Source organism: Glossina fuscipes, unplaced genomic scaffold (genome assembly GCF_014805625.2).
Source record: "Glossina fuscipes isolate IAEA_lab_2018 unplaced genomic scaffold, Yale_Gfus_2 28, whole genome shotgun sequence".
Taxonomy (NCBI): Eukaryota; Metazoa; Arthropoda; class Insecta; order Diptera; family Glossinidae; genus Glossina; species Glossina fuscipes.
In genome coordinates, this window is record NW_023998423.1 from 12,362,197 (window position 1) to 12,383,218 (window position 21,022).

The 21,022-nt window shown below is 34.2% G+C and overlaps 1 protein-coding gene across 1 annotated transcript; it reads right to left on the minus strand.

Moving 5' to 3' along the window:
• Nucleotides 1-656: 656 nt before the first annotated feature.
• Nucleotides 657-19,403, minus strand: LOC119636708 (putative fatty acyl-CoA reductase CG8303). The gene is made up of 6 exons (XM_038032268.1): nt 19,254-19,403; nt 5,573-5,891; nt 2,432-2,936; nt 1,306-1,747; nt 906-1,163; nt 657-839 (listed from the first exon to the last, which is right to left on the minus strand). Exons 2-6 carry the CDS (start codon nt 5,819-5,821, stop codon nt 707-709), a joined length of 1,587 nt encoding a protein of 528 aa, XP_037888196.1. The 5' UTR covers nt 5,822-5,891; nt 19,254-19,403; the 3' UTR covers nt 657-706.
• Nucleotides 19,404-21,022: the final 1,619 nt, after the last annotated feature.

Below are 21,022 nucleotides of genomic sequence, written 5' to 3' on the forward strand. Positions count from 1 at the left end.
GACTTTCTCGTTTGCTTTCTGTTTTGCGTCTTTATTGCGCGAGTTTATTAGATAGCGCTTCGCGATTATATCAGCTTACTTCAAATCACCTATTAATTTGCGTAATACATTATGCTATTTTGGACTTTTGCGGCTGTGATAAAATAACCCCTTCTCAACTTGAGATTTGATATTTACAGCAAGTTGTCGATTAATACATTGTGTAGGCTGCAAATTATGCATTCATTCGTAGCAGGACTCGAAATGAAGATAGGCCACCGTTCACAGAACCTCCGACCGCTATCTGACACAATCAAATTTGTCAGGTTTCTATCCCAATGACTTTCAATAACGAAGAAAAAATTGTCGAATGTAGCAGAAGCCGGATAAGACTAACGTGGCTCAGCAATTTATATTGATCACAGATATGTTAAAATTCCCCTTAGAAAAATTGCAAATTATTAATTATAATAAAAAATTTTTAACGATTTTTTTTCAAATAAATTTATTTGAAAATAAAACACACAAACAATTTGTTAGCCATTTTTTTAAAATATTATAAAAATAATGTTTTATACATTGACAAGTACACAGATATCTATATATATATATATATATATATTTTTTTTTTTACACAGAGGTAGAGAGATTAACTGAAAATTGATTTTCGCTTGCAATAAAACTAAAACGAAGAATGAAAGAAAAAAAAAAATACGTTTTTTTAATATTACAACCAAACAAGGAAACCCCAGATTATTGCGGTTATAGTAAAAGCAATGTTCAATTGAAACCATGACGTCATCAGTACAAGTAGAATAATAAATAAAAACACGTAACCGGCATAATAGAGTACATTATAGCTAAAAACATAAAAAGTTGAGATTATTAAAAATTTAATGTACGCTCCATGAGGGGGAAGAGCTTACAATTTCCAGTAGTTGCGATGCCAGCTGGTGGTGACGACGGCTTCTTTGAAGTAGAAACGTCGTATACCGATTATGATACGATCTATAAATTCCGACCAATTGCATTGACTAGCATCAAAATTGTAACGTAAACGATCCTTCTCAGGTATTACACTATTGATACGTAAAGCATTCTTCATATCGTAACGAAAATCGTTGTGTAGAAAATAATCGAAAAATCCGCTTCCTTTTTTAAATACATGCATATAGTCGAAGAGACTGTAAAAAGGTTTTTCGCTTAAGTCTTTTGATATTTTTAGACCAAAAATTCCGATCATTTAAGAAATATTAAGCGTTTCATTATTTCTTTTAATAAAACAAATCATTGATTGCTTTTAGGCTTAATATTTCCGATACTTACGTATGATGTGGCATTCCTAATGAGAAAAGTTTTTCTGGTATTAAAACTATCATGGCAGGTAACAAATGAAACAAATAGAAGGATAAATTGTAACGCCAACCACTGCGCAGTCTAGCGATAGGTTTCCATACAAAATTATCTGGTGGATGACGTTTTACACTATCGTTAAGATAATCACAAAATTGCCCGCATGTCATCGGATTCACTTCACCCGCAGTGCAATGTATTACTTCGGGTTGTTCGATATGTCTTGTGGCCACATACCACGCCATTACTAATGACGAGTTGATTACGTAATCGCAGGGTATAACATCAATAATGGCCGTCTGGCTGCCCCGCATTGCACGGAAAACGCCCTTTACAAATCCAGCCATAAAACCTAAATGTCCCGAGTTAGCATTACCAACCCAACCGGGCAATGGTCTCTCCCAGGTCCCATAAACTGAAAAAAAGCAAATAAACTTGTCGTTCAGTTAAATATTCAAAGCGAGACTACATTCGTCTTTGGTCAAGCGAATTTTATATCACTCTTATGTAATATGTAAGTATATCTACGGGAATCCGTCAGTAAGATTAGCATATTTGGGCCCATTCCAAAAAAAAATATTTTTATATAGAAAGAAATGCTTCTCAATTCTAAAATTTTTTCTTTTGAGTCAAATTATTGTCAGATAAGCAGATGTATCCGTCCGTCTGTCTACTTTCTTTGCTGCGGAAATAACCGTCAGCAAGTGAAGGTAAAAAGCTAGAATGTATGAGTCTCTCTGTATTAGTCTCTGTATGAAAAGCCTTTCATAGCTCGACTCGGGAAATTGTGTGAAGATAAAAAGTTACAATGTAAGAGTCTCTCTGTATTAGTCTCTGTATGAAAAGCCTTTCATAGCTCGACTCGGGAAGTTGTGTGAAGATAAAAAGCTAAAATGTATGAGTCTCTCTGTATTAGTCTTTGTATGCAAAGCCTTTCATAGCTTGACTTGCGAAGTTATAAAAATTTTCTTAAGGAATCGGACGACCAAGTTTATATGGGAAAAGAGATACACGTATCGAGAGACTAAAGACTTCTTCTTGACCCCACAGTTAAAACAATCAAATTGATAGATGATGGTTGTAGGAACTTCTCACTTACCTACTGATGGCCTTACTATAGCAACCGGCATATTTTTCATTTCTGCCATTAGTAAATTTTCAGCCAAATTTTTGGTGAACGTATACGTATTCGGATGATCCATAATTGTTGCTTTACATTTATCCTCGTTGAAATCTAGCCAAGCGTTATCATCTTCAGCCCATTTCAACATATCATACGGATCAAATTTCGATTTATAAACTCTCTCTAATATTAAACCACGATTATTACTGTTACAGAAAGCTGTTGAATAATAGACATAAGCGGCCAGATTTTTTACTTTCTTTGCAAATTCAATTGTATGCATAGTGCCAGTCACATTTGTTTTGATAGCCGTACGCAACGGCGAGCTAAATTTAATTGTGGCAGCGATATGATATATAACATGAACCTTGTCAATTAGTTCGGTGAAGAGATCGTTTGTGAAACCGAAATTCGCTTCGCCAATTTCACCCACCACTGGAACAATTTTCTTCAAAGTGTTGTCATCATGTTTTTCAAAAAGCTAAAGGAGATGATGTGAAGCAAAAAGGAAGAGAAAACAAGATTTTATATTATTTGTTCGAAATTAAACGAGACTTTCTTATATGCTCGAAACCGCCGGATTAGAAAGATTGACTTATATGAATTAAGCCATCAAATTACTATATATATCTAAACTTTAAACGGTTTCCCTTATTTCCGAAGAAGTGCGTCTTTAAACGGGAGAAACTTTTCCTAAAGGCCCTCCTTCACTGAAGTATGATTTTGCCCGCTGCTTTGTCGGGTTGAAGCAAGAACATATCATCCAAAAATGAACATCTATCACGGCCCTGGAGTGGTCGCAATTAATCGCTAGCACTTTGTTCATTCAAAAAAAAGAAAAGGGGACCATCAAAACAGCGTGTGAAAGAATATGGTCAGGAAATTTTCGTCCAATGCAATGAAAGGCATTCAGCCATGAAGCGGTTACAGGCGACTTCGGTTTTCGATCAACTTTATAAGCCTATATTACTTTAAAAACGCAATTGAGAGGAAACTGATAAAATATGTGGCTCTTGGGTGTATATCGATCACGTTTGTGCATTTGGTTCGTGAACGGATTTATTAATAGAAGTAGAATACGAATGGTTACCAGTTATTGGTTATTTTTTTGAACAGTTGGCGAATAAATAACCACTTGTGTGCCTCAAGTGTTTACCTCAAAAAGAAATTTTTTTACGCAAAAATACCATATCCTTGCCTATCATAGTTCTTATGAGAAACTGAAAATGTCCATAAGATATGAAAAGAAATTGTCGTGACTGAATCCAAATTTTGATAAAAAATTTATTTGTATACGCGTTGTATAAACCACAATGTGGGGGTATGTTGATCTTGTTCAAACATTTGCAATAAACATAGATGGGTAGGCTTCAGAAATCTCATAAAATATTTATGTTCGTGATCAGCATAAGTTCTAAATCGGTATGGGTTTACCAGTCTGTCTATCTGTCCGTCTGTGTATTGCTCGTATTGAAGATGTCCACTTCAAATTAGGCAAACACATTGAAAGTTACTGCACGAAGCTTAGCATTGAAAATGAGTTGAGTCAGTCAAAGAACGCGTTCGCAGTGTAACGTAAACCGCGAATATCTATAGTCTCAAAAGCAAGACATGGTAAATAGCAGAAAATTACTGTATTAAGTTTTAGGTGAAGGGTATAAACGAATCGACCACAGTCGAATAAAATTTCTTTGTTTATACGAACAAATGATCGATTTTGATAAGTTAACAAATAAACTATAGCATCGGTTGGTAGGAAAAAACTCACTAAGTACATTTCCAAGGACACGTGATCTTAAATGAGTCAAATCAAATGATTCAAAAAGTCCAATTTCATGAACTGCAGTTTGCTAGATTTTTTCATGAACTATGCTTATATTACATATACTTAGGGAATTCTACCTTTCAACGGAACATACAATAGGCGCAGTTGTTTCAAGATGTTTTTGTCAAATATTATAATACCGCGAAAATCACTTATTTTAAAATATAAGTACATACTGCCGTCTTCTTTTCTTTTAACCGGGAAAGTTTGGGAAAGTAATAATGCCAAAAGGCTCGGGTGTTTTAAAGATGTTTTTAGAAAATAATACTAGAAGACATAGAGTATGTTGAAAAGTTTTTAAAAAGACTCTTTGAATCTTAAATGGGACAAATGTTAGTACAGCCATTAATGATGATCATTACCGATCCAATATTACCTTCCAATATGGAAGCGGTTGTAAGGCATTGGGGTTACAAGAAATACAAGTGAATCAGGGACTGCTTTAGGGGAAAAACATGTACAGGAAGCTTTCCAATTATCGAATCACGCCATGTTTGCAAGTCATCAAAGAAATTTTGCGTACATAAGAGCTTACCGTACACCACATCGCTTAATATAGTTATTTATATAAAGATTTTTCGAAACAAGGCTCTATACGGAGAGTGACGGGAACAGTAGTCCGATCCGAACTATTTTCAATAGCATTTGTCCTTGGGCCACAACATCAAAATGTTTTAAAAATTGCAATTTGTAGGTTAAACGTAAGAGAACAAGGGAGGTAGGCGAACAGACAAGCTTACATCGATTCAGAATCGCTTTCTTCTCCCTATAATAAAAGATGATTTTATTGCATGAAGTCCTTTTGGGTGTTGCGTACTTATATACGTTTGTATATGCACAAACTTATATACGCTTGTAGCACAGTTGGTGTGAGCTATAAAGAAGCCAATGTGTAATATGCATGAAATGTGGTCAAGCTAGTACTCTAAATAACGTACAACTGGAGGCAGAGTTTTGCAAAAGTCTAGGCATTTTGCGATCGAGTCCGCGAAAAAAACCAAATAAGAAAATTATAGTTGGTCGTGACCGAATACCCATTTTACACCTGTCATATTTATCTTAAAAAAAAGATTTAAAAAAAGGAAAATAAATAAATTTTCACACTCTGCAATATTGGATTTTTTTTTGTAAAGAGTTCTTAGTAGATGAAAATTCTTATATTGACGCTTTTTTTCAATTCTCTAGCATTTACATAACTAATGCGGTAAAATTAAGTTCAACATTCTACACGCGGTACTCTCTTCCGCATTACAGGCGAAAATAAATTTTTGAAATATTTTATTATAACTTACCTGTTTCTGTAGAATCCTTTTGATACGTTCTTGTGGATCGATATTCTTTTTACTTCTTACTAAGACGTAAATTTTACCAATATCTGGGCTGGTACCAAGCAACGCCTCAATTAGTACGGTACCTAAAAATCCAGTACCGCCTGTGATGAAGACATTTTTGTACGCAAAAAAATCGCCAATTGTCATCTGATCGCTATTTTGCGTATGCTTAGTATTTAAATTTCCATTTTGGCTGCCATGTTGAGACATGGCAGATATGTTATAAGTAAGATTCGTTGGTGGAGCCAATTTGATGCTTTAGTAAGTAATGCGCAAAAAACTGAAATGAAAACAAACAAATAAGAAAATTATTTCAGGTTTTGGCCGAATTTTTTATACCCATCGCCGTACTGTTGTAGAATAATTTTGTGAAAATTTATAGCGTGTGTCGGTCGGAGTTTATGAGCAACGAGCAAGAGAGAGAGAGAAAGAGAAAGCAAAGGTGTTTACTGTTTCTGTTACTTAGGCATGTAGGCGTTGTAGGCGTGTTCTTTGCACAGTTTGGAACACATCCAAGTTCTTTTGGAAATTTGTAGACGATACCTTGGTTTTTGCGAACGTTTACCATATATACTATATAGTTGCGCAAACGTACGGATGGACCGATGAACAGGCGGACATGCTTGGTTGCATTCCGAAATTAAAACTAGCTAAGAATTTATACACTTTATGGGCTTTTTGAAGCTTGTTTCTACGCATTATAAGGGTATTTCAAAAAAATGAAATTTTTATACACTTTAATAACAATCTTTCACTTTCGTAGTAAGGTTGGCGTGTCCTGCGACCAATTTGGCTCAATTTTAATGCCAGCCTGAGTGCAAGAACTTTTAATATTTCTGTCAAATTCGGAGTCGATCGCTTTATTTGACTAACGGACTGATGGACATTCGGAAAGACGGACATCGGGGCATACGAACAGACGGACATGCTTAAATCGATTCAGAATTTGATGCTCATCAAAAATATATATATATTTTGAGGGCTCTTTGAAGCCTCATTCTGGTCGTTGCAAACGTTTTGACCAAGTGAATGCAAATAAATAGAAATTTATATAAAATAATTTATTTATATTTATTTTTCGCTAATTATTCGACGAATATTACGGAATTTGTTTATGTCAATTATTGTGAAATGCGCATTTTTAAATTTCTACGTGAAAACTTTTTCCCGAAATGAATTTTGAATGTTAGTGCTTTTGATCACAATTTACATAATACATGGTATAATAATAGTTCGCTGCTAATAAGTTATTTATTTATGCAAATCTTTAATGATCAAAATATGATTATTTATATAACTGTAGTTGTAGCTGAAAGATAACCGTATACAGTCCTACTACTAAAATATTCGAATAAAGTTTACCTACGAACACATTAATTCGAGTTGGTTTTTGCACTCATAACCGTATGATGAGAGATATATTCATTTGTCAAAACGTTTGCAACGTCCACAAGAAAGCTTCTGAGATGTCATAAAGTGTATATATTTAGCATCAAATTTCGATTCGATTTTTAAGCATGTCCGTCCGTCCGTCATAATTGTTTTAAACGTTCTCTTGGCCGGAAAAAAGGAAGCTAACGGCTTCAAATTGGGCAGAGACGTTGGAATTTCTTAAACGCAGGTTAATGTTGAAAATAGTCCAAATCGGCTCAGGAACACGCCTACAATACCACACAATCTGATAACACCTCTGTTTTTAAAAAAAATAGAAAATTGGTTTGGTATATTTGCAAAAATTAGTAATACCTCTAAAAAAATGTTAACAATTAACCACGCCTATCCAATATCATAGTATATTAAAAAATTTTTTTTTTTCAATATCTTTATAAGACACAGTACAGTAACAAGCTTCAAAAACCCTATTAAGCATTTAAATTCTCGGCAAGTTTCAATTTCGAAATTCATCTAAGCATATCCATCTGTTAGTCTGTCCATATGTTCGCCCGCCTAACTGCGTAGTATATATGGTAAACATTTTCCCGTTAGCAAAAAAAGGAAGACATTGCCTACAAATTTGCAAAATATTTTGGAAATGTTTTAAACTTTTCAAAGGGCACGCCTATAACGCTCCCACGTCTATACGATCAAAACTTTTATTCTGAAAATAAAAAACAGCTGCGTCCACTCCATAATATAGGCCATAAAAATTTAGATCTTTTACTGTTTTTGTAATTTGTTTTGGGATAATGGTGACGGATAAAAAAGATTCGGTTAGAACCGAATATGTTTTATATTAATATATATAGTAAGTATATATATATAAAAAATCTTAAGTTTCCAGTCTAAACAGACTACATTTTTATAACCGATAACAAAGGTTTATATGCGATGGTACGTTACGTTACAAACATCATTTACAATATTATGGATGAATTGGAGCCAACGTTTCCAGACTCACACGGCATTTGTCGAGCTTTCCCTCTATATATTTTGTCAAAGTATACGTTGTCGGCAGCGATTAAGATTTGACCAAATCGGATATTATATAAGCCATCAGTTTTCGCGCTGCTATGCATGCTTTATGCCATTCATATAAACATGTTCTCCGCATACCGTATTCGCTGTAGATCATTGGAATATTTTCACCTATTTAGCGAATGAAAGACAAAACGTAGAAAGCAAACAAAGACTTTGTTTGCTCATATAATATCTTAGTCGTGAAAAACAGTAAAGCAGTCAAAGGTGTCATTTGTAAATGTATTATAAGCAAAAAGCTGCCGAATGACAGGTTTTGACTGTATTCCGGGCGATAATTCTATGTTGTCAACTCAAAGGAAAAATTTATGATAAAATATTGGTGACGATGATGATGATGATGATGATGATTCTCAAATTTTTAAAGGCTTTTTACACTTCATTGGTTTAATTTTATTACAATCGCGTATTTACAACATTTTTTTTGTGAAAGTTTTTTTTTTAAGATTTCAGCGGCTCCATTAGACATCAGATACAAAGCAACAACGATGCAATTTCAATTAGCGTGTATTTAATTAACGTAGATTCATCGGACTATTTTTCAAAGAGAGGAAAGAGATAGCGAGGAGGAGGAGAGCATCAATTTCCTTTCTTCGCCAGGGTACTGTTCTCGATAGGATGCGAATAAGTGCCGAAATGCTATCATAATTCTTTTTATCTTAAAGTTAAATTAAACTTTAATGACTAAACAAATAATTCTTTTTAACAATTCCGAGAAACTTTCGCGCGGAATTTGTGTTATAAGAAGCGTTCAAGACTTTTGCATAAATATTGATTGGCCAGATTTGAAACTTTGACACAAAAATGGTACAGTTCTGTTTCGTTTGAAAAGCACATGAGCAGCCACGTATCCCATATTCAGTCAAAAGACACGTTTGTGATTAGCTTCCTTTTCTGGCCACGGAACTTACATATTTTTAACGTCAGTATCAAAAAGAAAAATTAAGAACACTTTAGTCAAGCAACGCGGATCATTAGATATCCTGCGCTACTTCAGCTGGTACAATTCTTCATTTATTTTGCAAACGTTTGACAAAATGAACGTTTTTCTCATATTTCGCTGATGTGCATAAAAAGGGGACTGAGGAGCATGACGATGTCTATTTGTTTATATATCTTTGAAATTCCTAAACTGACCCAAGTTTATAAAGAAAAATCAGACTGGACTGACTTTCTCTACTCGAGATCAAACATATTTGCCAACAATACCGGTAGATATCGGTTGGCAAGTTTTTCAGATCTATTGGAGGTATTTAAAAGAAATTTAGATCAGCGGAACATCAGCGGTGCATTTGTGATGGAGCTCGATAAAGTATTTTTGATTTATCCTAAGGCAACTATAGCTGTCTTATCCCTTTTTTCCTCCCTTTTTTGTTAAATGAAATATTTTTTAGAAAACAATTTCTAGCTACAGATTACTTTAAACCAAAGTTAAGAAAAAAACGGGCCTTCTCCCTCTTTTATCACGCTGTTGTTATTACTTACAGTGAAGTCCTTATAAAGTTGTCTCTTCTGATGCGAAAAACGTTATGCTTAAATGAAAACAAGGGCAAAGTCTTCGTAATATTCCTCAAGTTTCGGTCGATGAATTTTTAATGGTCGCGTAGCCAAGTAGTTAGGAAGCGGGTTCAATTCATCAGTGCTGTAGATCATACATTAATTATATTCTGTATTTTTTGAACCACAGTCGGGTATGCGATCGATGAAACGCGACTATGAAATGAATATACTCGGGTACAAGTGCTCAGTGGTGTAGATTACACTTGAATTAGGTTTTGTGTGGTCGTAACTAAAGTTGGGTTTGCGGCCGATAAAGGCTGGACCTTTCAGCAATAGAGCGCCTAATTTCTAGGTTACATCTATATCTCTTGCTCTCTCTTCCTCTCCCTTGCCGTTTCTTTCTGACCTTCACTTTGTTGACCTTCACTCTCTCTGTCACATTGTTAATGATTGGTCATACATGACGAAAAAGTTGGGGACACGAGTACTATTTCTTAAAAACGTTGATCTTAAATTCTTTAAATTCTTTTAATTTTTGCTTGAATTCTTCCCCTTTTTTTTAGATACATGTAATTATTTAATGATTTATTTTTACTAAAGACAGCTCGTTTATATATGACCCGTGCGAGATTGCCTACACCGGTCAGCGGATCCTACTTAAGACAAGAGCTTTGCAGCAGTTTTCAAGACTGTGCTCGTTAAACACTTCGTTACAGGGGGAATATGGAGACATATTGTTAGTTGATTGCCCTAAATTAGAAGTTAAACATCGTTGACGATGCCTGCTGGTTTGTTGTTCCACTTGTTGACAGCATGTATATAAAAATTTGAATAAAAACATGAACTTGTTATTAATATGCAATCTAAAGTGTGCCTAAGGTTAGCTTAAATAGACTAAAGTAAACTTCCCTTACTGGAAATTCTAGTTTTTCGATCAACATTATTAGCCAATAGATCATTGAATTAAGTTAAAGCACATTTTCCTTGCCATAGTTTGGACGTCATTGCTGTTGTCTGTTACTGAAGAGCAAGCGAACGCAAGTCTCTAGTATCTAACATCTGGTTAATGAAGTACTTACTGTACAACTATTTATAATTGTAGGCGAATATGAAATAAGAAAACGAATTAATTCATATTTAACGCGGAAGCTTAAATATTTTTTAGGAATTTTCGGGTTTTGGTGTTGTACGGACATGTGTTCACATATAAAATGTTAATTTAAAGAAAATAAAACACTAAAAAGTATTGAGCGTAAAATTATCAATAATATTAGTTAATACTCAAATCGATGAATTGAAATAAGTTTACCCAGGCTCAATATTTTTTAAACTATCGATTATTTGTGACTAATGCGTAGAAATATGCCAATAAATAGGTTATGTGTTATTGAAGAAAGCGATTAGGTAGCAAAAAAAATATATATATATAGTTTTTTTAAGAAATGAAAAAAAAAAGCAAAAAAGAAAACACAAAGGTAAAAAAATAATATTAAAAATCAATTTAATTATTGTTAATGAATAAACAATTATTGTAAAGCAGTAATGAAGAAAGCATTGCTGTGCTATAAAAAATATACGATAAAATATATAACGAATTTAGTTAATTGAAGGCATAACCAAATAGAATAAGGCCTGAAGGTTAATCATTTCCATTCTAAAATGTAGCATTGTGAATGTGTTTATTAATTCCTCGATATTTATTTCTAAGCTTTCCAATACTAAAAGTTGATCACATTACTATCCATGTCATTATTAATTAATTTATTAAGGGTCCATTAGCTTTTCATATAGAAAAACTCACTTAAAGTGCTGACTTCACTGTTCATTCATTATATATGCAATAGCATGCGGATATGAGTTAAGAAACTATTTAATAAATAATTGTGCTTCGATTAATCGTTTCTAAGGATTCAAAAATTTATTTAAGCTAGATAAGCAACACCTATACTCGCCGTGGCGTGAAACTTGAATATTCATTGCTTTGAAAAAGTGTATAGATATCGTTTAAGTATTTACAACACTTGTGGTACAGGGTATATAAACTTAAGGCGGACATATGTAACACACAGACGTACTTAAGATAGACCGATCCATTTGGAATCATAATCGGAGTTGATCTAAACCCATCTGTTTGTCTAATGTCTGTCCATCTAATTTGTGTTCAAGCTACAGATTGCAATTTTTGAGATATTTTGATGATATTTGATACAGTGATGAGTTTTGACCCAAAGTCGATAAAGAGCAAAGTAAACCTAATTAGACCCACATGGATCTATTTCTGGACCATATAAGATGTCTCATGAGTGGCAACTCTTTTGGAAACTTAATACATAGTAGCGGTAGTGAATATACATCACATAGGTTAATTTTTTTTGCACCCCAGCATATATGGGCGCTATCATAAAACGAAAATTTCTATATGGAGAGAAAATCTAATCTTCTAATATGCGGGCTTTCATCACAATTGTGGCTTTGCGTAAAAATAATGTGTACTTTTTGGAGCATTATTGCCAAAACGAGCGAATAACTGTACTAGGAGAAGTGATGTAAGGTACCCGATAGTCGGTGTTGCCCAATTATAATGTTCTTACTTGTTTATAGTTCTATATAACTGGAAACTAAGTTAGATAATTGCGGTTAAACTTAAGTTATACTTAAAAAAGTTAAAAAATCCTATGAAGATTAGAACCGTTTACGAAATACATTTTGCACACATTTTTGCACACAAACAACTTACAAGTCCCTTTCAAACAAAGGGCACTTTCGACTGATAACTTAGGTCATTTCAAGTTAATGCAAATTCACTAAAATAAAAAGCGAACTTCGTCGATAGCTAAGCGGTGTGATGATGTATGAAAGTCGCTAATAAAGGCAAGTTTCGGATCATAAAAAATTGTAACTTAACACATAAGTGTAAAAATTTTAAAATTCTTGCATTCTTAATAAGAAACACAAAAAAAGTAAAAAAGTTACATTCGCGGAGGCCGAAGCTCGCATACCCACCATATTCTACTTTCTAAGTTCCTTTATTTGATATCTATATCACTGGTATTATGAAGAAAAAATTAATCGTAGTGTCTACCATATTCGTTTCAAAATTAATCCATTCTTAGGCAAATCATTTATCTTCGCCAAGAGTGTTCGAAGTAGTTTTAAACACTTTGTCTTGTTTGTCTTACGATAAGTAAGCATAAGACCTCAAAAAAGTGAACAAATAAAATTTAATTATTCGCAACTTTGCGTGGGCATGGCCGATTGTTTCCATTTTTGCATGTAAAGGGTACAGTGCTTCTTAATGTAAACTTGGAAAATTTCAGCCTTGTAACTTTAGTAATATACGAGTAATGAGCAGAAATCCGAGAATGCTTAGTTAAAAGAAACCGAGTTGCGGTCAGTCCACTGCGCGTTTCTGCTGCGATCAATTTGTTCCATTTTCATTAACAACCTGCGTGCAGAAACTTCCAATGCTTTTACTAAATTCGATGTCGATGTCTTCATTTTTGCGACCAGGAGAGTGCCAACAACACATACCATACATACGCAGAGACATGACTAGATCAGCTCAGAATTTCACACTGATCAAGAATATCTCTTCTCTGAAGCTTCATTTTCGGAGTTACGTATATTACGCAAAAAAAACCAAATGTGTATATCCCCACCCTACAGTGGTGGGTATAATTAAAAACGTTCTATTCCGGAAATGAAAAGAATCCCCTGATTGTAAAGCAAATAGCGTAACTAATGTATAATAATTTACTATCTCACTCAAGTAGCTAAAGGAATATAGATAGCTTAGGTGCTAAACAATAATTGCAAGTAATTAAGTAACTTTAAGTTATACGCATAATGAAATAATAACAATCATAAAATGACGTAATAACAGTTTTTTTTTTTTTTCAGCACAAAACTGTATCTAGCGAAGAAATTTTAAAATTGCTCTTATAACTCCAATGTGCTCTATTAGATAATGTTAGAATAGCTAGCAATCATATATGAACGAGATTTCAGAGTAGCTTCGTTGGTATTAGTCATTAATTAGCGCAATAGTTGAACATAGTAGAAAATGTTTTTCTAACTACGCCTATTTCTTACTTATGCTTTGCACCTGAAACGCAGCTACGGTTAATGAATAAATGTAAATGAAGTTGTTTGGGAACTGAAAGGAACATATAGAGTAAGTAGTAAGTAAGAGTCATGCATGGCAAGTCAATCTCTATTAATTCTTGTAGGTGACAAGCTTGACTGAAGCAACTTTTCACATATCGCAAGGAGCTGATTTAAAGCTCATTCCCGAGAGTTCCACGAAATAAATAGAATCGCATTTCTTTAGCAACACTAACAGCCTTTTATTTAATATGTAATCTTCCGTTAAAGGGTCAAAATATTTCTTTTCAATAAGATGAGGAAAAGTCTTTTTTCAGAAAAGATAAAACCATTATTTTTATTTACACCCTACACCACTTTTGACCTAAGGATATATTAAGCTTGTGTTGATGTATGCAACACCTGGATGGACTTGAGGTAGAATTCCATCTCTTATTATACCGATCGATTCAGAATCACCTTTGGCATCGATTTAAGATTGTCTGTCTCTTTGTCTTTTTTCTGGCTCAGCCTACAGACCGTAATTTATGACATACCATGATGAAAGTTGGTAAACGGCCGTGTTCTGGTCCAAAGTGAACGCTATTAAAAATGGCTCGGATCGACCCACTTTTTCAATTATTAGTTTGGGGAAAAAGAAATCCATTATTTTTATATGAACTTCAGGAGTTTATTTAACATGCTTCGGATTGTCCGATTTGGGTCAAATATGCACCGTTTTGTTGTATGATTTGTTGCCATTTTAAAGGTAACTTCAAAATGCCTCTCTCAAAGAAGTCCAGGGTCTCTATTTACAAAAAACTCTAATAGTCGATTTTCACAATCCTCCCTAGATTCCAATTTTTTATCATTAAAGAAATTTTGCAATGCAAGAAAAAAGATGATAATCGCTTTGTGCCAAGTCCGGACTGTATGGCGGATGCATTAAAACTTCCCAACCAAGCTCCCGAAGTTTCTGGCGAGTCACTGTAGATGTGTGTGTCCTGACGTTGTCCTGGTGGAACACGACACCTCTCCTGTTGGCCAATTCTGGCCGTTTCTGGTCAATCGCTATCTTCAAACGGTCCAGTTGTTGACAGTAGAGATCAGAATTTAGCGTTTGGCCATATGGAAGCAACTCATAATAAATAATCCCCTTCCAGTCCCACCAAATGCATAGCAAAACCTTCCTGGCCGTTTGAGGTGCTTCACCGCTCTTTGACCACGATCGTTTTCGCACAGGGTTATCGTATGTGATCCATTTCTCATCTCCAGTCACCATCCGTTTAAGAAATGGGTCTATTTCATTCCGTTTGGCCAAGGCTTCGCAGATGGAAATTCGATCCATCATGTTTTTTTCTGTTAATTGGTGTGGCGCCCAAACATCAACTGTTTTATGGTCGATTTTTAGCTCCTGGGCAATGTTACGACTGCTAACATGCCGGTCAACTTCGATCATTTCTCCGATTTTATCGACATTTTCGACGACCGGCTTACCTGCATCTTTAACATCAAAAACTCCTGAACGGAATCTACGAAACCAAAATTGCACATAATTGGCTGTTACAGTATCGGAACCATAAACACCATTCACAATTTTAGCCGCGTGGCTTGCATTTTCGCCTTTGTCAAAGAAAAACTGTAAAATGTACCGAATTTTCTCTTTGTTCACTTCCATTTTTAACACGCTGCAACTCACAACTGAATGCACCAAACAAAAAACAGCAAAAGAATTTTTTTTACTGCGAAATGTCACCTTTCCAACGAGCGTAAATATGAAATTGTTTGATCGATACTTAACGAGAAATCTATCAGTGCAGCCATCTACCGAAAAAATTATGGATTTCTTTTTCCCCAACCTAATATTTGTCACATAACGCGTATGTACGAATAATTGTAGGGTATTTAATGATAGGCCCTGCCAAATTGTAGTGTTCTTACTTGTTAGGTAATGACTTCCCAAGTCGACTTGGTGTTGAAACTACTACTTTTTGCAATCATTGCTTAAGATATACGCAAAACTCTTGCAAAGACACTTAATGTATGGAACATATGAGTGTTTCAAGTCATTGCGCACTATATACCAAAAGCAGTAAGCAAAGCTTGACTCGACATATACACTTCCTTATTAATACAGCATAGATGGCAAATTATTTTTTGCAAAGTTTACCTATCCGTCCATTGATTTGAAGCAACAAGTTATGAAAATGTTATTTTATGGCATACATGATGACCTTGAGTACTTATTTATTCAAAATTGCTTTGTGTATGTCATTAGTAATTGTCTTCTAGCTGGCAGTAAACTATCGTTTACGTTATCACGTGCACTTTATTCGGTGTCAGACAATTTTAAAAAGAAAAAAAAAATGTCCCAATTTACCCGTTCAGACAAATTGTTGTTGTAGTTAAGGATAAATTATTTTATTAATTATATAGGTTATGATGGTTAAATAAATCCCATCGAGTTCGATAATAAAGTTAGTTAGTCACAAATGTCAAGTATATATATATATATATGTGAACTACTTTAATGTAATATTCACATCTGTTAACCGTTGAATATCTTTTGAACGACTTAATGTTTTATTGGTCTGCGTGTTTTATAACAAGAAAAATGTGCAAAACAACTGCGGAGTATGTGAGACAATTGAAAAAAGTTTAATACGCCTCAAGACAAATCTTAAGGAGTTCTTATTTATCGCAGACATACTGCAGTCGGTAAACCAATACAAGTTTAGCAATGAATTTTTTTAATGATGACTATAAATATTTGCAGCACTTGTTTCGGAGCACTTGTTATAAGTAACTAACGAAAATGTTTTAAAATTTTTCATTTTTATTTTTAATTGTTACTAATTAGCATTGGGAAGTTCAAAGCAATTTCTAAAACACACTTTAGCTTATGGTATTTTCTTCGCTCATGATTTAATGCATTTTTGGACAGGAGAACTGCGCTTTCTTTCTTTCCATATGTAAAGTGTAATAAACCTTTAGAATGAAAGGATTATAGCTGTCAGAGAAAATTGATCAGACAGTGGCCATTGACTTATGAGATAAATTGTGCCATCCAAAGCTGCAGTGCCCGATACGAGGGCTTGTGCATGATCAAAACTCTTCTCTCTGGGTAAGACGGAGTCTACTTAACAACTCTAATTATTTTGCGTCTTCGCGATATGCGGTTTAGGAACTCTGCCGTTCCCACGTTGCCTTTGCGTACGAATTGAAAAACACCTTCGGCTATCTATTACGCATGCGACTTATCGAGTTTGGCATTCGAACCTACGGGGGCCCATAGTTTGGACTATAATGTTTAGAGTTATCAGCATTTTGCTCATAGTTACTCTTGCATTTGGCTTATCCACAACACCGTGGGCTGCTGCCTCAATGCCAAGGCGTTCATACTACCGCTTCCCTGGCTTCCTCAATAAGCTATGGATTTGTGTTAAATCTTGACCCTTCATAGCAGCTGGTTGGTTAGTAAAGCAGACTGCAAGCCGAAGACGTCGGCTACTCTCGATGACCTATCGATGGCGGGTTTCCCCCACTGGAATAATAAACGGACAATAGATATTCCTAGGGTAATTTTTTTTAGAATGACGGGAGAAATTTCACTTTTTATAGTACACGATAATTACGAGCGAAGTCTTTCTCACGCAGTTACAAGCAAAACACATAAGGTTTTCATGCATTTTCGGTTCTTAACAATTATAAAATCATTTGCAAGTGCGCTACAGCAGTTCGCTTAATCTGTCGACCTAAATGAAACGCGTTTTAAATTTCACTACTCGAAATCAATTCATGTTTTGTAATTTTGCGACTCTTAATATCAGATGAAAGCGGACAGGTTTCCCATACCTAAGTATAATTCAAAGAACCGAAGAATTAATCAGCGGATAGGCGTAAAGACGTATTGGTATAAGCACGTCCAGGACTACGGACGGAGAGGGGAGACAGGAATGAAGGAAGGATAGAAAAATGGAGGAAATTCCAAAGTCAGTTCGTAAGAATGAGACGGATAGACATACGAAGATTGAATGTAAAAAGGGATAGAAGGAACGGAGTATATATTTTAGAATATATGTACATGATATCTACAGCAGGTAATGCATATTTGCCAGCTTCGTAGGGGGAAATCATAATTCTTTTGCCTTTTGATGACGTATAAGGCGATAACATATATGCGAAACTGAAGCTTTCCCTTTGAGTATGCAATGGTTTTAGATTTCATTTTAAAGAATGGGGCATGGCCAGACGATTATGGCTAAACGTTACAAATGCAATGAAAAAATGAATATATCTTCATTTCTAGAGGGTGGCTATGAAAAAGCAGTTTATAATTACTATCCTGTTTGGGTAGCGATTTAATTAATAGTTAGTCGTATATAGATTTTTTGATAGACACATACATTTCGTTGACTGATTAGGAAATACTAGAATATATATATATATCTAAGAACAATGAAACTAACTCGTAAGCTAACAAACTCTCCTCTAAATAGATATTGCGCATATTTCATGCTGACACTAGCAATTTGAAGTGAACGTATGTATGTCTAACTAAATAATTATGTTTGGTTAGGTAAATATTTAACCAGCAGAGATGTATTTTAACAATTATTGCATGTTTTTTTATAATTTGTTTTATACTTTAAAACTAAATAACTAAAGTTAAAATTAAAGATTTTACGTACACGCCTTGAATATATTAAGAAATGAAACGTTTAGAGAATTGAAATGAATCGCAATTAGTTTAGAAAACCAATTAGAGGGTAACAATGAAATAAATATATTGAACCTTTGAGAAGTGATAACTGATATGTTAATTTTATACCATCGGTGGATTTGCTGATACTTGCAATTAATCAACGGTATCTTCGTTATTGGTTTTAATAATATTTTTGTAGCCACGAAAGGGAGGAGGGAGTGTACTAGATTTGGGTTTTGGTTTTTATGATACAAAATCTGGCTTCACAGATGACCTGAGCATTTTGTGCAAATGTATTGTTATTTCCATCCGTCTGTTCTTTCCGCTACAAAAACGCCCCGGTTGACCAACTGACGACAAGCAGATATTTTGTCGATAACAGGTAGGATAACTATTTACCAAGACTTTCTTGAAATATAGTTTAAAACTGGGTGTAGTCAGACTGCACATACGTACATACATCCGGCAAGAATGGGTTGGCCATCGTAGGTAGAACCCACGGAGTGGTAGCGATCGAAAACTGCGTTTAAACATAGTTTCAATTGACCGATTGACACGCCCACAATGATCAAAATAATTTACAATTTTTACGCACAAAGCTTCGTTGCATCGTAACTCTTTTAGCTGTTTTGAGCTACTTCGTCGTATATGGGCGATTTGCTAAAGAGAATCACAAATAATATGTAGCACGCGGCTTAAGAGCATAGAAATAACAAAAAAAAAAAAAAAAAAAAAAAACAAAATAAAGCAAAGCAAAATGTAAGACACAAGCGTAGCACGTTGTAATGTATAATCAGAAACATATAAATTTTTGAAAAAATGAAAAGAAAAATCTTCAAGCTCTAGAGATAAGTTTTAAATGTATTTGTGTTTATTTACCAACAGAGACACAACAGCACAGTACAATTGGTAAACAAGAGAACACGTTAAAGCACAATAGCCAATGTATGAAAAACTTATTGTTGTTGTTTAATTAGTCTGCTTTTGTGCTTAAATAAAATTATTCCGATGCATGAAATTTCCAAAAATATATTTTTCAATATTTCGTAATTTTTCATTTATTTTTTAACTTATCCTTATTATTATTTTTTTTTCACATATATTTTACAAGTTATTTTTCTATTTTTTTTATTTATTTTATATATCGTTTTGGTTTTCTTTAAATTTTTTTTTTTTTTTTTTCAAATTTCTTTATATATTTCTTGAAGTTTTCTTTTATTGCATTTGTATTTCCAGTTAAAACGAAAAAGTTTGATTGAAACAGCCGTCAGCTAAGCGTGCCCAGTTAAGACTGATCGTGTATACGTGAAGAAATATTTGGTATTGAAAAACACAGTCTATGTATAGCTAGTGATACACTAATACAAACGCACACTCGCTTGTATAAAAATTGGAAATTCCGAAAAACGTATAAGAAAATCATAAAAATATATCAGCATAAAAACTTAGCTTAACTGATAAGTGAACCAAAAAAGAAAAGAAACCTCTCTCTCTCTCTCTCTCTCTCTATAAAAAAGAGAGAATTGACTTATGGCTTAAACCGAACTTTTTCATACCTTTCAAGTTTTACATAAAATTTGTTAAGATTTTAAATTTACTCAGCATGTAAGGAATCTCCGCTACAGATTTGTTTACATTTTGAAGAAATCTTTTGTTTTCTAAGCATACTTGACGCCTTGAGTCTCGCATATAATAAAATTGAATATCTGGCATAAAAACTCAACTTGTAATGCGTTCTTGCCAATGCGACTTGGAAAAGTGTATGGAGCGAAGGAAGTATCTAAGCGCTTGAACGCCACTTTTCCTTGTGCCCGTGAATATCTGCGCATCTGGCATAGCATGCTGTTCTTCTCAGGAACTTCATCAATTGTGCGTCAACAATTTCCTACCTCAAATGGACTCGCATCTAGGGAAGTGAGAATTATATTATTATTATTATTATTATTATTATTATTATTACTATTAATTTAGCCAGAGAATAAATTCTAAGATTAAAGTCTTAAAGCAGTAGCAAAAACGGGGTATCGGCTTTATTAAAAACTCTACCGCACTTGAGATTTGAACCCATAACCACTGAGTTGTTAGTCGAGACTCTTGGCTACTCGGCCACTCAGACGGATTAAGAATTATATTATATCATAATTTTCTGTACAGAGGGCTTGTGAAGCTTGGCTGGGAATAAATATAATTATTTTCTTCCTCCTTAAGCGGAAAATGTTTAAATAATAAAAATATTTCAGTCATAGGTCAGTGCAATTTGACAATGCTTGACTGTAGTTATAGTATGTGCGCACTGGGTAAACGCATAACATTTATCAATTTAGATACACATCCACTAGGCTTCGTCCATTCTCTATTTCTTTGCCTCTTTTTTTCACTTATTCACCATCACCTTATTTTAAAGGATAACTCCTGGATCATTGGTCATATTAAGAAAAAGGAAAAATCTAATATATACAAAAATTAAAGCTGGTGGTTTTCCAAGACGTGAATAGACCACACATAATTGTCCTGGTGGGGAAGAAGGGGTTTCTTGATCCAAACTACAAACTTGAAGTTACTGACTTGGAGTTTTGTTTACTGTCATAGTAATGTTGATATAAATTTTATATTTAAATTTGCTTGCAATCGGTCCAATAGCACAGAAA

Coding starts and splice junctions, on each gene's coding strand:
- LOC119636708 (XM_038032268.1), bottom strand. CDS start 5,821: ATGTCTCAACATGGCAGCCAAAATGGAAATTTAAATACTAAGCATACG. Junction 1,164..1,305: donor TTAGGAATGCCACATCATAC/GTAAGTATCGGA, acceptor ACCTTTTTACAG/TCTCTTCGACTATATGCATG. Junction 840..905: donor CATCGCAACTACTGGAAATT/GTAAGCTCTTCC, acceptor TTATGTTTTTAG/CTATAATGTACTCTATTATG.